The sequence below is a fragment of the Pyxicephalus adspersus genome, chromosome 9 (assembly GCF_032062135.1).
Source record: "Pyxicephalus adspersus chromosome 9, UCB_Pads_2.0, whole genome shotgun sequence".
Lineage (NCBI taxonomy): Eukaryota > Metazoa > Chordata > Amphibia > Anura > Pyxicephalidae > Pyxicephalus > Pyxicephalus adspersus.
The window spans coordinates 51,663,150-51,681,694 of record NC_092866.1 but is presented as its reverse complement, the minus strand read 5'-3'; the positions used below and the strand labels follow the sequence as shown (position 1 = coordinate 51,681,694).

Below are 18,545 nucleotides of genomic sequence, written 5' to 3'. Positions count from 1 at the left end.
AATCCATCTCAGCTATGTTCACATTAGGGCTGCCAACTAAATTATATTTATTGGATATGGTTTTCTTTTTCCCCCAAAGACTTAATATTGTATACAATACTATATTAAAAAGCGGTCCATACATTTTGGATAGATGACAACACTAAATTAGAAAGCTCAGACCAAACTTTATATGCCCACTCCAATGCATGCCAAACAGGTTAGAATGAATGAATACAATAAATTATACCAGGAGATAGAATATCTACATAACTTAAGAATAATGTTCATTTATTGCATCTTTTGTGAACAATCGGTAATCTAGCAGTCTTTTTAATATATATACTGTACATGTAACATCTGAAAACCAAATGTTCTTACATATTTTTAGGCCTCAATAAAAACCAATGATCATATAACACTGCGCAGTGCTTATTTACACAGTTCATAATCTTAATCATATTTAAATATTTGTAGTTAAATTAGAATTCTCTTCAGCAGATAATTCGGCCTCTGTATAAAATTTGTAAAATGTCTATGATACCACTCCAGCACCAGGCCATGCTTGGCATCATATAAAAATCTCGAATATAGATTAACTTCTTCTACAAAAACAAAGTCTGTCTTTTGGATGAAGCCATGCTGGTAAAGACGGTTGGATGGTTACATGGCGATGCATGGTTAATGACATAGACGACAATGAGGGGTGTAGGGGGATGCCAAATTCGGATGCCATCAGATTAGTCTGCCCACCTGCTCCAGCTTGTCAGCTTCCTTCACGGGACTGTTGTTGGGTGCCTTGACTTCGCTTTTCGACGAACTGGCATCCACTGGGCACACATAGTCAGTGGAGTCATCAAATTTCTTTTTCCGAAGGTGGCCAAAATGGGACAGTCCAAGTTTCTTTGGCTAAAATTGCAACAGTGGCAATTAGTGAAGTGACAGATCATACTAATAACAAATAATATTTAGTACAAATAAGAAAGTGGATAAAGTGAGAATCTAGGATGGGGGAGCTAGGAAATGAAGGGGTGGGTTAATGTAGGGTAATCGAAATATAAACCTGTCATTTGAAACTAGGAGTGTGGTCCAATATATATTACCTTCATTTTTGACCTAATTAAAAACTCAGCTAAATGTATTTTTAAATACTACTTCAATGTCTTTATCAACCTGCACAGCGGGGGAGGGGGAGGGGCAGCACTATCAGCAAAAAAGGCTTTACTACATTACACAGCTGGCTGACTGGAGAAGATGGCACAGGATGGACCTCATCAGTCTCTTCACTAGCCAATCACAACCTGACAAAGTTCCAGATCAAATTATTAAATAGTGTAGTAGAGAAGAGTAAAGACGGAACCAGGCATTGCAGTCTGTCAGGGATTTTGGATTAAAAAACTAGCTAATTATTATTTTTGCCATTTACCACTTGTATATTTCAGCGTTGAGCTGGTTGCCTTCACTTCCACTTTATTTATCCCCTTAGTATAGTTATTTATTGCCTGTGTAATGCTACTTCCTAATTGTTAACAAATGTATTCCAAAAACTCTGATTTTCTATAATTAAAAGCAGAAATGCAGTTATATTCCACTATGCAAAGAAGCATACTGATGAGATTCATTCATGCTGAATAAAACCACTGTTCACACATGGCCTTCAAAGATATTATATATATATTATGTTTATTTATAAATATAAGATGACTGGTACGAGGGGGTAAGGTAAAGATGAAGCTGGACCGTTTCCAGTCATTGGCCCAGTAGTAATTACTGTGTGAAATGCCTTTGCTTCCTTCATTAAAAACACAATTACTTCAATATGTTTGGTACAACATGCAAAATGCTGTTCTGCTAGCTGCAAGGGGATTGCTTTGGTGTGTCTGAAAATTCTGCCGAAAGCTCTAAAAATATTTTGTGATAAGCATATTTAGACTTATTGAATAAAAAAAATAGGAGGCAAATTGGAGTGTTTTTTTTCTTTTTACTGAACTATATATACCTGAATAAATCCATTTTATCATTTGTAGGGGACTATATGTAAATGTTATCCAATGCTGGCTTAGGCTTTCTGACACCATCATCCTATTGGCCAGCCCTGCTGCCCATCACAAACAGTAGCCAATAGAAAGGTTGGATCATGCCTATGTCAGGCATGGTTGATATTTGCATAACAAAGCTCTTTAGGTTTCGGGGCCTCCATGCCATGTCAGCACAACTATCAGTACATACTGGCTTAAGTGCTGGCTTATTAAATTTAAAGACAACACAGGTATAGTTAAATACATAAAATCCTAAAAATTGTATAATAACTGTGCTTTAGGAAAGTAGCGCACCCGGACTTTGGCGGTTGTGGAGAGAGGTGAGTAGGTTGGAGAATCCATAATCTCTCTTTTTTCTTGCTGGGCTTCTGGACCAATCAGCAGGCTGAAGTTAGTGGCTAGATGTCTCCTGAGTAGCGTCTTCTGCGGTGGAATGTTCAAGAGCATGGCGAGGGTGTCTGAATTAAACCGAGGTTCAAGTATCTGTGGAGACAGAACCATCTATTCATGAGCAGAGATTACGCCATGAATAATTCATTAATTACTCACACTCTCATTTACAGATTCTCTTAACACAATAAGTGCACTGGTGGGAGGGGGGGCAACTTGTTAATCAAAGCAAACTTCCTAGAACATCAAATGAGCTTTTTTTGTAACTAAGAACAGAAATAGAATATGATTGTAACAAGATCCAGGAAGGCAGATCATGTGACGGCTATGAAGTTTTGATGAAAGTTGGGAGGGCATGATTGGATTCTTTAAAACCCAAGAACACAGGGACATGACCTCAAACTAGCAAAAGCAAAACTCAGAACTAACCTTGGAAAGTATTATGTTAAAGGGTAGTTGATGCTGGGAATAGACATCAAAATTGATCTAGAAAAAGTAAGCGAATTTAAGCATTCATTAAATTCACTTACTATTCCTTCAATTAAAAAAAAAATAATAATAAATAAAATAAAAAAAAAATCAAACTGCTTAGGGGATCGAGTTTCTTTGAGAGCAACAACATTAGCAAATAATTCAGGGTCAATTTAAAGTATAACTTCACCCAAAACATTTATTATTAAGCTTTCAGGAGAGGTTAGGGGGTTTGACTGGGTTTTATTCCATTTAAGAGATTTATTACATTCAAGTTAAGAAAATATTACATTGATTACATTACATTGATATGTTGATGCATAGCTGTTCAAAGCAAATAAGCATTTCTTACAACTAGTCCTCCGTGAACACCGCTACCCCGAAGATTTGGTGCATATTCAGCCAGATCTACGTACCGCAGCCACTCCATGACTCTGTGGTTGGACCATTGGACCACTTCTGAAGGCGAGATATTATTCTGTCCAGGTGACATAGACAGAAAGAAGTCAGGGCTTCAGACACAAATGGTATTTAATTATCAAAGGGGAAGTACAGTGTATTTTAAGTGACTACATGTTTATCAGTAATAATTGAATAATTAAAAAAGACAACATTTTTCATGCTTTCCTTTAAACAATTCTAATAATTTTATATTATTAAAACCATCACAAATGTTTCAATAATATAAAGTATTTTTAAAAAACAATAAAATATGTAAATTAGCCACTAGAGGGAGCTAACAATAATATGCAATTACTCTCATTTTTAAAATTTTTCCTAAAATGAGATAAAAAGTGAAATAGCTTTGGTTTCTAAGCTGCCATAGAGACTTGTATTGTTAGAAGAAACAGTAAAACATAATCATAGTGCAAAGCAGAAGAAAAGTGATCATAATAATGAGCATATATGGCTGCACCATATAATTTTATAACTTTGCACTTATGTAATTATGACTGCAGACAAAGTCTTAATAGTTATTAGAAGATCTAAATGAGATTTTAATGTGTGTGATCAGTGTAACACACATGAGGAGTAAAAAGACTATACAATTCTTTTAAGTAACTTTTATACCTCGTCAGCTGGCCTCCGACGCAGGCAGTTTGGGTTGAACTTGTTTGCATGCAAAACGTGAATGGCACATTTAATACTGAGATGGTGAAGCTGGCTGGTCACTTTCAGGAACAGGAGGTCATTCTGGAACATAGAGGAAAATTACAAAGGTGAAATATAGGGTACAGTTATCAGTTATGCTGATGAGAATGCCACCTGGATGTGGAGGATGATCTAAATTATATAGGAGTTACACCATCAGTGGTTGAAAGAATTGTGGTAGACCCTGTAGGGTTGGCAGCAGAGATGGAAGCTGCTGGGGATGTATTGGTTACCAGATCCTAGACCTGTCATTGCAGCAGGGCACAAAGAAAAAAGTAGACGTGCTATATTCAGAAAGTATGCACATCCCTACTTGCCAAATTATGGCAAAAGCTTACCAGCACCAATAGGTTTATTTAAATTTTACAATTGAAGTTTTCCACTCAAGAGCCCTGACACATGCACTGGCTCCTGGGAGCAGGTGGTTTGATTAGTGTATGGCAGTCTGGGGAACTTAAATGAAGACTACCCTAGATAATACAGGTATGTGATGCTGAGCCTACATGACTGAAAGAATGGGGCAGGGACAGTGCCAGGCATGGAAGGAAAGAGCTAGATGAGGTTAGATGTTCTCCAGACTGGAAATAAGGTGTGCTCTGTCTGACATTTTCTAAAACAAAATTGTGAGAAACTTATTTCTGCATTTTCAATACAAGGAAAGGGGCTTGTAGTGTGCAAGACTGATTGGGAGGGCTAGAGTTCAACTAAATAAGTATTCAATAGATTTACTATGTGACTAACATTTCAGTGGGGCACAATCCACCTTTGAATATGTCTCATCTCTTCAAGCAAATGCATGTTGTCTCTTTATGTTGAGTCCAAACTCTGTTTTTGCACTTTTGTGACTTGTTACTTAACAAAAGCCATAGGGTCCTCAAGGGCCAAAGTTTAACCAAAGCAGACAGTTTCTAAGTATGACTTGGAACTGTTTGCAAAGACAACATGGCTGAAAGCACAGTTATTTTACAACCTTTCCTTGGAGCCAATTTACTGTTAAACTCTGGGCACTCTAGACACAGCTGTTCCTGCTAAACTTAATCTGATTAAAGGTAATAAATGTCATCTATATTTTGTCCAGTGTGACAGTTATCATATAATCTGCCTCCGAGTCCACTTTAAATTCTGTTGGCCTGACTTCAAGTTTATTTTCCAGGATAGAAGAGAAGCATTTTCACTTCCTCTTTCACATTTTCTTGTCCGTATGAAGCGTGTTTATTGGATTACCACATGTCTATTTTAGCACTTAAGCTTTGACTTCCTCCCCCCAGAATGGCTCCTTCACTGAACCAAGCTGAAGCACCTGTCTCCGAATCTGGTCAGGAAAAGATCAGCTTCTGTCCCCAGCACTCAAGTTCCTTATTACACGTTGCCAGGCAAAATATTTACACTGGCAAGGACAGACCCCTACGGTGCCACAAATAGAACCGATAACAGTTTCTTCTTCCCAGGCAGTGGAAACCTGCCGTGAGTTCTGATGTGTTTGCTCACAGAGTTTTTGAAAAACATGGCAAATAAACAGATATCTACGAATGCATAATATGAATTCAGTACCAAAAGTATTCAAACCACTTTTCTTTTACTAGGACCAACTAATCAGTCGAAATCAGGTCAGCCTTTATAGGGTCAGATGATGACATTTTTTTAGAAGCGAACAATGAAATTGCCAGCAGAAATAACCATGTTGACCTTTGAAGAACATTTTCAATTTTAGTGAGCAGGTCTTTATATGTCCTTTCAACCACCTACTTACATCCACACACCTGTGCCTCATACACTTTGCTCAAAAAAGTCCTAACCACATCCAGCTGCTATTTTGCATGCAGTCCACTTGGCCTATACATTTTTATGTCTGGAGTGGACTTCTCTTAAAGCCCGAGGGCCATCAAATGTATAGATTAACCACAAGTATGAATATAGTGCACATGTACACAATATGAGCTGGATTTTTCTGCAAAAATTGAGGCACAAGGTATTATAGTACAGTGAAGAACTAAGTAGCAAGGCTGAAGGTGGAGGGCATATGGGAAAACACTTTGAAGGACAACTTTACTTTAAGTTGTTTTTTAAACAATTAAGATGCTAACATAAGGATTGGATATATTTAAAGGCAACAAGCTCCAACATTTAACATTCATATAAAAAATAGAACCTAGAATGCTCACCACAGTTAAGTACTGTAGCATTCTTCCATCTACACGAGCTTCATGGAACTGATCCTTGTACTGTGGAAGTCCAATATCATCGAGCCACCCTGTTGGTGTAAAAAGGAAGCCAAAATCTTAGAAATCCTCACAATACTTACAATGCTTCAATTACATAAAGTTGTAAAGCACTTACGTGTCACCCACACATGGTCTAGTTGCCCTGATTTGTCTTCTTTTTTTGTGTTGATGGAACTAATAGCTAGCTGAAGTTTCTTTCTGTGCAAAGGATGCTTGATGCCAAGTTCCTTTAATATAAAAAAAATAAAGTGAATGTAGTCTTTTTTAAAAAGTGATAAAATAAATGTATTAAACCTACCTAACATTATACCTGTGCATTGCATTGTACCTTGCTGTGCATTGTGCTATAATGGCCAGAGTGAAGGACCAAGGTGCACAGTAGGGGGCACAACATACACAGGTATGGATGCAGAAGAATCTTTGGTTGCTGGTTTTTTTTTTTTAATAATAGAGTAGTTTTAAATATTTTTTTTCAGTCTCATATTTTTACTTTTGAGATTTGTATATTAGTGGCAGGTCGAAAAGCTACTGCAGTGATTTGCCATCATTTGAGATAACAGAGGTGTATGGTATTCAAGAAGTCAGATTACTCACATATTTCCATTATGAGAATTATTATTAATATTAATAATAAATGGGATTTAAATAGCGCCAACACAATACGCAGTGTCGTACAATAAATAGGGTTGCAAATGACAGACGAATACAGACAGTGACACAGGAGGAGAGGACCCTGCCCTGAAGAGCTTACAATCTAGGAAGTGGGGGAGGTATCACACAATTGAGGGGAGCTATGTAGTGGTGGGAAGTAGTGACGAGAATGATTATTGTATAGCACACAGGAGTATGTACTGACCTTAAAATAGATTGTTTACATCAAACCAATCTATTTTGCATGCATATATAAAAAATGTTAAAACAAAGATTATACATTCCCTTTCAATAACACTTGCTTACCTTTTCTAGAATCTGTGGTGTGGCTGTTAATAATGTATGGCCGGAGTTCACCCATTGTCTTGCGAATATGACATACTGTCCTAGACCAAAGTCTTCTAGCCAGTTGCAGACCTGCTCATTACTCCACTGAGCAAAGGGAGCATTATAATCACTGCGAAGACAAAGCATAAATGTTCATGGGTTACATACAATATTAGTAGCAGGATCAGACCAGCAGAAATTGATATTTTGTTTTGGATAGACAATGGAAGGTTGAAATATCTACTAAAACAGAAGATTTAATATTCTATAGTATTCCATTACCACAAGTGCTAATGGTGGTTGTGATCGGAGGAACATAGGAGGACAGTATATGATTTTTAATAAAGCCACCGATGCAAATTATTACATACTTGTAAAAGTTGATGAATTCTTAAGTCTGTAGATTCTCCTTTCACTGTCCAGTTTCAAGCTGGTGGAGGGGAAATTATTACCTAACTGTTGCAGAGAAAAAGCAGGTCCTCTATTTTGGCAGACAGGCCTGTGTTTAATTTCACAATGCCCGTCAATCAATCCCACAGAGGTCTAAAATATTTCAATTGGAGGCACCAAGAAGTCCAAACAACCATAATAACAAACCCACAAGCACAGATACCTCAAATAATACCAAGATGTATTTATACATTGAGATGTGGCACACATAAAATAATGTCTATGCACTAATTCTGATTACTAAAACGACATTATACAATATCACATAAGGTTTTGAATGTGATACATTGATGTAATATACATAAAGAATACCTATTTTTGGTGCGGGGATCTTTGGACCTAGCAAGTCTTGGTCCTGCAGTTGCACGCATTCCTCCTCTTTTAAATTCAGACAGTCCAAGCTCATCTGCATTAAAATGTCCTGATGGGGTTCTCCTTAATCTGAAAAGAAAAACAAAAAATAATTCACAATGAGCAAGGTTTTATTTGCTAAAGCCCGTATTAGTACTACTAATAAAAGAGGTGTAATTGTTGCTTGCCAAAACCGGATATATTTTTTATAGATTTGGCTAGAGTGGGAAAGTTAGAACCTGTCAGGTTTAAAAAGTTTAGCAGAATAGCAGATAATGCTGAAACCCTGAAATTACCGGTATCCTGTTGGGGTTACTATCCAATAATAATGCAGTGGTGTTTGTGTGAGGGTGCCTGGAAGCTGGGCTGGTGGATTATACACAAGACGTTTTTCACAATTGCCTTAGTTTGTGATAAAAATAGATTTATCTCAGACTAAAGTACCACACTAATTATGAATAGTCCAGATGCACATTTATTGAAATGTAAAATCAGATAAAAGACTGCACAAGAAACCCAACAAGCTTTGGGGTCAAACCTCATCCTTTTCATCAAGGTTGCTGCTGAGCAGCATCAGGACTGATCTGGTCAATGACCTGTACGAGGCTGTAGACATGGATTGATGAGGCTTTAAAACTGCGTACACATTGTAAAGCTCTGCCTAATAGTTCTGAACTAATAAAATACAAAATGATGATAATCAAAGTTTTATGTCCAACACAGTCTAAGGCTATTTTTTTGGGGGGAACATGTTACCTGGACAGTAAATAAGGGGTAAAGGTCATTTTTTGGGACACAGATAACAATAAAATGTTCAAAGACATTGTATACCTCTCTCACTTTAAAAAATGTATTTTTATTGCTATCTGTGTTCCCGTTGAGAATATTTGTTATACCTTCCTGTTTTTTGTGATACCCATCAGATAGCAAGTAACAAGATTTCTGTACCTTCTGTTTAAATGGAGGATAAACCAGCTGAACTGATCATACTGATTACCCTTCAAGACCCATCTAATTTTATCAATTCAGCAGTACCAAGCCATAGTGAACTTTTGGCCCCCTAAAATTCATAAATTCTTCACTGGGCACTGTCATCCTAGCAGAGAGATCTCCAACCAACTCTATTCAAAACTAAAAAAAAACAAAAAACAAACAAACAAACAAATTGCTAGTTGGATGACCAGGCCAAGGATCAATGCCATTACTTTGTCTCTTTATATCAACAGTGCATTCGTTTTGAATGAGCTGGAGAGAGGAGATTCGGCTAGAACCCCTTTTTTTAAAAAAAAATAAAATAAAATAAACTGCCTCAACTAAAGGCAGGAATAAAATATAATAAGGATTTTACAATAAAGAAATCAGGGAAAAAATTAAAACTTACTTTCCCCAAAACTTTTTGATGCCCTTTGGGCTTTTCTTGCCATCAGGAGACAGCTGGGAGTGCGGGCTGGAGTCTGTGCCAGAGAGGTCATTAAATGTGATGTCCAGATTGTTCTCAGTTTCACCTGTGCATCATAAAAAGAGATTATTGATTATTCTGCTAAATGCACACTTCTCAAATTTGATTAAAGCACACTTTTTTTTTGCATGCAACAAAGTAATCTTCCTCCATTTAGCAACAGTACTGATCATCTGTTTACATCCCTATAGCAATTTTTCTTCATATATACAGATGTTTTTTTCCAATAAAGAGAAAACACTACTTTCTTTTACTATTTCACCTTCCATAAGCACAATTTGTCATATGCCTGCAATCACACACCTCATTAAAGGCTTGTGTTGTATAAAAATAATTAAAACTGCCAGGCTGATTCTGCCAGGAAGGAAGATTAATTCAACACTATCTTTATCGCAAAGGTGTAATTATTTTTTCATTAGTCTATCACTTTAATAACACGTTGTTTACACATGGACTCAGTAGCCTTGCAATATTGAGGTTTGTTTTACTGACTCCTAAGTGAGAAATATCTGGCTGGGGAATGAGAAGAGACTGCCAATGACTCCTTGTTAAGTGAAAGCCAACACCTAGCTTACATAGATGGTCTTAGTAATGTCTACGGTGAGGGAACATAGCAGTAACCCTGGCACTAAATAGCGGTCAGTGGGGTCAACTGGTACAAAAAAAGGCAAAGATAAAATTAGTAGTAAAATATTTACCTCCCCCATACAATATATAAATATAAGATTTTCATCTTTTTAAAATATATGTTAGTATCATTGAAGTGGGAGTCTAGATGAAGCTTTCGCACTCTATACAAAACAAGAACAAGTTTTGGTACAAGTCAGCAGACAAAATACACAAAAGGTATTACTGGGGTGTAAAATCCTACTAGGAACTTTTCAATATTGTGACGTAATAAACACTGTCAGTCATTGGACGTAAAAGTCATCCAATAATAAGCAGTGATGGGGAAAGGTATATGAAAGCACCTAACTGGCTTTAATATTCTCAAAATTTGTAGGGATATCCTTAATGTTCATAAAAGCTATAGGAGGTGGAGGGGAAAGATAGAGAGGCATTACAATGTATCAGTCTTTTATACAATCTCCTTGCAGGGTTGTTGATTGGGCTGTATGTGCATAGGTGCTAGGTCTTTAAGTTGGGGTAATAAGCAAGTGTGATCCTTTAATCAGGCTTCATCACTGGCATGAGATTGTTACACATAGTAAACACAAGTATAGCATGCAGTAATAACGAAGTGCTAAGGGTAGCACAGTGCTTGAATATTCTCAAGTTTATCTGATACAGCATGTAACTATATATGTGGTTACGTAGTGATCACCAACTAGTGTCTGCCATTATAGTAGGACGATTGAACTGTCAACAGTTGTCCAAGAGCTCCTACTTTTAGGTCTAGTACACAAGTAGATCTGAGGAACATGGCACTTATTTGCACAGTACATTGCCCTTCCAATAAACTGCTAGGAATGGAATGGAGGGAGACCATGGGAACTCACAATCAGATTTGATTTAGGAACTCAGTTTAGTTAAAATGTTTGCTTTATATTCACTTTCAACTGTACAGTCAGCAGACAGTAGGTTTCCACTCATATAAACATGGGGTGGAGCTTGTACAAATCTGTATAATCATTTAGACATGTTTACAGCACATTGATGTCCCAGTACAGACCTGTCTAATAAACATGTAATTGTTCTATGCTCTGCAAAAAAACATTAACCTGACACTAGTAATCGACCAAAAATAACTTGTATAGTTCCAAATGGTTTCCAATTAGCCAATGCTGATCATATAAGTGAGTATGACTCACAACAAGGCACAATCAAAGCCAGAAATTAATAAGGCCAAGTCTCTTAAATGGCCTAGAAATTTAGGATGGGCGCAATGTTGTCATCTATAATTACACCAAATTATTCCATTTGAAGCCCCACCCTAGTTGTACTAATGTATTACACATTGCCTGCCCAACAAGTGCCTGTTCAGTAGTGAACCAGATAAGAATGAAAGTATGAGATCTTGGTTTTTGCACATTCTCATTGCACTCTGCAGGGTTGTACCAAGTAGGAGTATAATTTGAGGTTTTTCAATTTTACATAGCATTGGTAAAGAATTTTTAGCAGACTTTTGGTGTTTAATCTGCAATAACACATAGCAGCCTATGCATAAAACCAGCATTATTAAATTGCATGATGAAGGTATTTGGAGAGAGAAGAGAAGAGTCAAACCCACTGTCAAGTTTTTATTGCCATCTGTGTCCCCACTGGTGAAACTCATCCCTCTATTCATCTTGCTGATCTTTGTCACTAAGACAAGGTGAGAAGAACTCTATATGGCTCTTGACTATTCTAAAATTTTAACTATTCTTAAGAAAGTGACATCTTTCTATACTAGGAATTCCCCTGACTCTGGGGAGCATCTAACTTCCTCTTGCATCTTGCCCGCAACAGGACAAAGATAGCAAAATAAACTGATCAAGGTTTTAACCTTTTCCTACTGTATCTAAAACCTAAAAAAGTTTTGGCTAAAAATACCCTTTAAAATTTGGGTAAAACACAAAGTTGGAATATTCAGAGCTTGGTCTGGAGCTTCTGGATCAGCATGTCTATTTGAGGATGTTAGGATGGAGGGGAGCTCCAGCACTAAATCTGCAACTGGTTGTTGGAGGTCTAAAATGATGAAGGCTATAAATAGTATTATTTTATATTGTGTATCAAATTAAAATCTGATTTTTTGCTTTAAATTCCAATCATTGTACCAACCTTTCAAATAGTCCTCTAGAGGTTGAGTGAGTAGTGGCAGACTGTTCTCTTGCCTATACTAACAAGGGTACCTCCAGAGCAGCCATTCTCAACCAGGGTTCCTCTAGAAGTTGCTAGGAGTTCCTTAACTTGTGGCTGACTAACCTCTCATTTGATGATGCCTGCATAGTTCGTGGGGCAACACCACTTGGAAGACCCAACTTATTATTCAAATAAGTTTTTCATTATCTTGAAAATGGTATTCTAGCCACCACTGTAAGAAAAGGGAGGCATTCTTTCTACTGGCCACCAACTTAAGAGGATTCCCCCTCCCCCCACTGACCCACAATAAATTGGTTTCAGCAGGTTTTCCCAAAGACCTGAAAATTATTGCAAGGTCCTATGAAAGGTAAAAAGGATTCTAGAAACTGATTTTTTGGGTTTTTTTGTCATGATCACTAGAAGATATTATCTGCATATGGGGGTAATTACCATGCAAAACTGTTTCAATGGTTTCTCTGTGGTAAAAGGGTTGAAAATGGCAGCTCCACACATTGATATTAGTAAGTTTATGTCCTAAACTACCCTTAGGTTGGGTAAGTATCACACACATGCTGTGTTAGCCACCACTAGTGCAGTACCTATTACTGGGGCGCTGACACTTCTGTTGAAATCTTCAAACAATATCCAAAAAGAAAAAGTAGAAGATAAAAGGCAAAGTGAGATTTTATGAAAGAGGAAAGAAAGCAAATAAATGAAAACCCAAATAATCAAAAGCCCAGAAATGTTGAAAGAGGCAGGATGTGGGGACTTGTAAATATTTGTTTCCTAACCAGCTGTAAGTGAAATTCATGGCTCACAGATCTGCTTGGCTAGACATATACTTTAAAGATGTGTTAAACAACATACTAGCCAACTAGTTCAGTGAATTATTCCTGAGTCTAAAACTGGAATCACACCTTTGTGCTGTTGCCAGATGTATTTTTCATTGAAATGAATTTACATGCGGCAAAATACATGTCAATGTATGTTTTACATGCACGGATATACCTTAAGTGCATTTTTCTACAAAACCTATTTTTAATGCAAAAATGCATTATCCAAAAAAACCACACTAGAACGCAATGGTGTGAATGGACCCTTAGCGTGTTAACTGCTTATGACCTGCTTACAAAATGAATGATTGCATTGTAATGTATCACTGTAGATGGGCACCGGCTACACAGTATTTAAAAATTGCCTTTGCTTTTTACATTTGACATATACCTTTATGTACATAAATATGAGTATATATACATATATACACACACATACATTAATAGACATAAACTTTGATAATAACAGAGCAGATTTCTTACTTACATAAACTTTGTATTCCATTTGTTTCACTGTTGATGTGCAAGGCATTTTGGGATGCAGGTTTCCTGTAGCTGTCGTGTGACCCATTTGGGGTGGAGTGAGAGAGTTTTCCAGGCAAGGTCTGGTACCTGGGGTCACCTTTATTCTGCCATAACCAAAAGAACAGGCATTATTATGAGCATGATCATCGTATTTGGTTTTCTATTTTAAGGGACAAACAACGAGGGCCAGGAAATTTGGGACAGGGCAAGTATATCACCACCTCCACTCCACAGATTTGTTACTGTGAAGATTGTATAAGGAAGGGTTAAGCCTTCCATGTTTTTTTTTTATGATGTACAGTATTTGTATTTTTGTACAAATCCTCACTTTGGGAACTGGCACAAAATAACATTTAACTTGTTCATTACCAGCACATATGCCTTTTGCGGGGCCTGATCAACACCAAGTGCTACCCATCCCTATCCTAGTCTAAGTGCTTCTATGAAAGGGATTACAGTAGGATGGTAGCAAGTTTCATATACTTGGACTAGCTGCAATAAAAGCAGCCCTGTCATTAACGACAATAATTTCAAAACATACCTGTAAAAGAAGAATGTAAGCATCTACTTTTACTCATCCCTAGCCTCTGAAATGCTGCTCTGTTCCTGAAAAATTCTTAGCTGAAGTCCATTGAGAAGCCAACTCTTCCAGATGTGCCATCCTGCTTGGTCACCCGCTCCCACAGGTTCCTCCTGCTGACCTCCATATCACTACTGTACTTTTAATAAGTGGAGAAACCAGGGAACCAAGATGATTGACAATTGTGGTTTCCTAACAGGTCTCAGAGAAGAATTTCTCATGGCTAAAAGGCCTTTCATCCTTAAGAGGATCCATTTGAAATTGATTTCAAATCAATATATAATCTGGCTTATTTCATGCTCTTTATATCGGTTTTTGGAAAAACTGAATTCCTCAGGTAGGTGCCATAAGATGTAGTTAGCTTACCATGCTCCATCAAAACAAGATGTGATCGTTAAAGCTTAGAATTGTCAACTTCACATTATCAACCTTGGGCAGTTGACCAAAACTGAGCCACCACCTTTGTAGTCCAACATGTTAACGGTTATGTTAAAAGTACAAACAAACAACAATTATGCAAAGTTACTTAAAAAAAGACATTTCTTAAAGTTAATATACCTCTGGTGTTACAACAGGTGTTACAACAGGCTCAGGGGATTCCCCTTCATCATGCTAGTAAAAGTCAGGAAGAATGAAGAAAAAGTGACAAAAACAAATCTGTTAGTACAATGTGCAGATATAATATTGGTGAATGGTTAGATGATACAGAAATTACAGTCACCAGGGATGTCTTGACACATCACTGTATTCTGCATGCCTAAATGCAATGACCTTAGTGGTATTCAATCCTTTTACTCTTTAAAGAAGACCTTCCACCTACCAATAAAAAAATTGCCCATATGCCACTTATGTTAGACCTAGGAGCAATGAAGTATGCAGGTGCGAAATCTCTTAAGACGGGGCAGAGAGGAGCCACAACATCCTCACCTGGGCAAAGAATAAGGAAGTAAAATGGAGACACCCACCTCCCAAAAAAAGTATTTACATACACAAAATACATTAAGCAACTTTGGTAGGGGGAGTGGGGAAATTTAACAGTTTCAAATATGGTGGAAGGTCCACTTGGCCTCAAGTACTCGCGTGTGAAGGAGAATACAAGGCAAATTTAAACAAAAGGTAATAACCGATGACAATCGGTTTAGGTTGGGAAATCCTACCTATGTTTTGGAACTGTAGAGCAGCCTTTGACAATATTTGTATCTAGGAAAACATATTTGCATTAAATATGCTGCAAATAAAGCAATCATCTGTGAAATCTATTAAGCCCTGGACTAAACTTCCATACTATGTCTATGAATTGGATCACTCTATAGAATATTTGCTGTGTGTGTGGCAATCCATGGAACTCTGTTGATTAATAAAGTGCCATGCGCCCTATGTGATAGATATCATTGTACATGTTTAGTAGCATTACATCTTTATCAATATTCCAGAAAGGAAATCATTAAATGCATTGGGTCAAGAGTAAAAGGATTACAATAATTCCACATATCTATTAGCTACAATCCTATTAATAATAATGAAAACATGGTAACATGCTGCTAGTTTCACACAACAGACAAATATAAGTCCCAATTTCCCAACACAAACGTGCATAATATACTAAGACAATAATGACCAACATTTTAGAGAGTAATGAAAGACAAACTGATTCACAATCAGGGGAACTGAAAATTTATATGAATTTACACATGCAGCTTGTCAAATCTGCACAGTATAATTAAAATGATGATTGATTAGCTTCCCAATTTGTGTCTTTTTGCATAAGTCGGAACAGAAATATTGAAGCACTAAATTTATAATTTCACTGGTGTATGGAAGACTGATGCTAAGCATATAGCAAGTCCATGCTCATTACAGTAGAATACAACATATTCACCTTTAAATTACCTGTGGCTATTATGTGGACATTCACGTATAAATATATTCCTAAAAACCACTAATGAGCTTTAAAGCAAGCCATGGGTGGTTGAGGGGCAGACAATTTTTACAGCTAAATGGAGGTTCGCTCCAAAACATGGGCTAACACTGGCAGCTTTAGCCACTTTGGTGTAATAAGTGGAGTCACTGCTGGAATAGGTACCTGAGTGATCTGTTGTATAAGAGATTTGCATGTAATTGCAGCAGCCAAAACAACTGGATTTAATGCCCATTTTGACATGTATTTTTGTGTTATATATTTTTCATTATATGCTGAGGTTTAGTTAAATACAAGGCGGCCCTGAATTCCACGATCCTAAGTCATGTCTTTGCTTCTGCATATTGGTATTCTCTTGCTAAAAAATGTGCTGCTTTAAAGTTGCCCATACCTTTTCTACCGTTCCACTCTGTAAATCTTCTAAACTGGTGGAAAGTTTTCGAGGGTGGGTTCTACATAATGAAAAGGAAGTTTAAAAGGTCACATTTTATGGATTTTCAAGAAAAGACACAGCAAAGCATAAACAGGCCATGGTATCACATAGGAAACTATTTTCTCACCTAGTTCTGTGTTCTGAATGATCTTCCTGTGGTGAACTACAAATCTCTGAAGGTCCTGGGGTACTAATACTAAAAAAAGAAATATTTCAGTTATTAGATTTGAATATTTACAATAAAATCAATAGATAGTTTTATAACGGTGCACATTTATTTGGCTATAGGCTTATGATCCATACGCGAAGAAGTAACCAAGAACTTAAGACCAACCTTAAATTCATCAACTACACCTGAAATGGATTGTTATTGATCAAAATGTGTCAAAAACATGCTGCATTTGTAAACCGAGGCATGCCAACACTGGCCCTTGCAATCCTAGTCTTGGTTGAGAACCAGGCCTAGTACAAGTATCCCTATTGCAATAACACCCACTCACTGTATGGTATCTATAGTGGAGTAGAATTGCCACCATAGCACAGAAACTGTTTTGGAACTACATAGACTGTTTTAAATCTGATATGTGGAGAACCAGGAAATCAAAAGGTGTTTAAGTTTGATTAGTCTGTTTTCTACAATAAAAGTCATAGGAGTAGGCAATGAACTTTGGAAGCTCACCTGAGGTTTGCTCTATGCACCTCTACAAGCAAAACAAAGTAAACTCTTTTGTGCTAAACTAAGATTTTAAATCTGTCTAGTGTTACATGAACTTTGTTTCTTCTTTCACACTGCAAGCCTTGACAATTAGGGGAGCTCCCCAAACATGTTGAATAGTTCCGTGGATTTAACTCATCGTTTGACTCCCTTTTTTATTAAAGCAATATGGTGAGCTTTCTTGATCCTATTGATAATCACAGAGTTCCCCTTATTTTTAAATCTAACTAATTGATTGTTCAAAGTACCAGCAATATCTTATATGAGGCACAATGGCAGCAAGGCTTTGTTTGATCCAATTTTCATACATAAAGACAAACACTGCATATATTAGTTATAATATGAAGTATATTATGCTGCATATTATTTCATTATATGTAGCACAAAGTATATTATGCTGCATATTATTTAGTGATAGATTCTTAAGCATAGTGTGCTTTTGTATTTAAGAGTCAGTGGACACATCACTCAACACACAGACACACAACTGGATGTAATTAACTCCAGATCCAAAAGGGAATGCACTCAAAGCATAAAATAACAGTCTAAAGCTAAATGAGTAAAACAGTGTTCAGGGTGGCAGGAAAAGAGTTATTACCATGAGTAGCAAGATTTGTTTTCTTATTTATCTCCATTAGAGAAATTAAAGTTTTTATACTGTGGCTTACGGCTCAACGGGAGATAAAATGCCTCAACAGCACATGAAAAAAATTAAGGCAACTGCTGTTCTCCACAAAACCCTGGAAAGTGTACAGATTCCAAGAGTAATAGGTTACTTCTTATATGCAATGTTTTATTGTAATGTACCATTATCAAGCCGGATTAGTTTATCTGACTCTGCATAGACATATACACGACTGTATTGGGAGTTCAGTTACCCATTTTCCAGGATGTTCTGTGGAGGAGATGATGGGGCATTTGGCGAGGACAGGGTAGAAGATCCCTGGAAATAGAAGTAGATGGTCATGTTAGATTCTGCAACTGAACATTACAGGTAGTTATAGCATCACTTTTTTTTACAATTCATTAGGATAAGAACCAGGCCAGAAAAATGTGAACTGGCTCTGTATTAAAAGGCAAAGATGTCACCAACATAGGCCAAAGAAAGTAAACAAAAGATAAAAAAAAAATCCAATAGAAACTGCAAATTTTGCACAACCAACGTTAAAATGAAGGTATTTGGAAATCCTGACTCCCCTTTTAACTCACCAAAAATACTTAAATATAATGGGTTTTAACAGGTTTAAGTTTCAGGAAGGGTCAGGACAA

The 18,545-nt window shown here is 36.9% G+C and overlaps 1 protein-coding gene across 1 annotated transcript in view; it reads right to left on the bottom strand.

Moving 5' to 3' along the window:
• Positions 1–253: 253 nt before the first annotated feature.
• The window catches only part of PPFIBP2 (PPFIA binding protein 2), a 96,325-nt gene continuing 78,033 nt past the window's right edge, over positions 254–18,545 (bottom strand). The window contains exons 14-29 of the mRNA XM_072421540.1: positions 18,316–18,340; positions 18,155–18,257; positions 16,689–16,757; positions 16,520–16,580; positions 14,769–14,822; positions 13,593–13,734; positions 12,872–12,904; positions 9,414–9,537; positions 7,994–8,122; positions 7,211–7,361; positions 6,369–6,480; positions 6,194–6,282; positions 3,951–4,073; positions 3,232–3,357; positions 2,313–2,501; positions 254–888 (exon numbers count right to left, since the gene is read on the bottom strand). Of these exons, the coding sequence (XP_072277641.1) occupies positions 715–888; positions 2,313–2,501; positions 3,232–3,357; positions 3,951–4,073; positions 6,194–6,282; positions 6,369–6,480; positions 7,211–7,361; positions 7,994–8,122; positions 9,414–9,537; positions 12,872–12,904; positions 13,593–13,734; positions 14,769–14,822; positions 16,520–16,580; positions 16,689–16,757; positions 18,155–18,257; positions 18,316–18,340 (1,704 nt within the window). The 3' untranslated portion in view covers positions 254–714. The remainder of the gene's footprint in view (positions 889–2,312; positions 2,502–3,231; positions 3,358–3,950; positions 4,074–6,193; positions 6,283–6,368; positions 6,481–7,210; positions 7,362–7,993; positions 8,123–9,413; positions 9,538–12,871; positions 12,905–13,592; positions 13,735–14,768; positions 14,823–16,519; positions 16,581–16,688; positions 16,758–18,154; positions 18,258–18,315; positions 18,341–18,545) is intronic.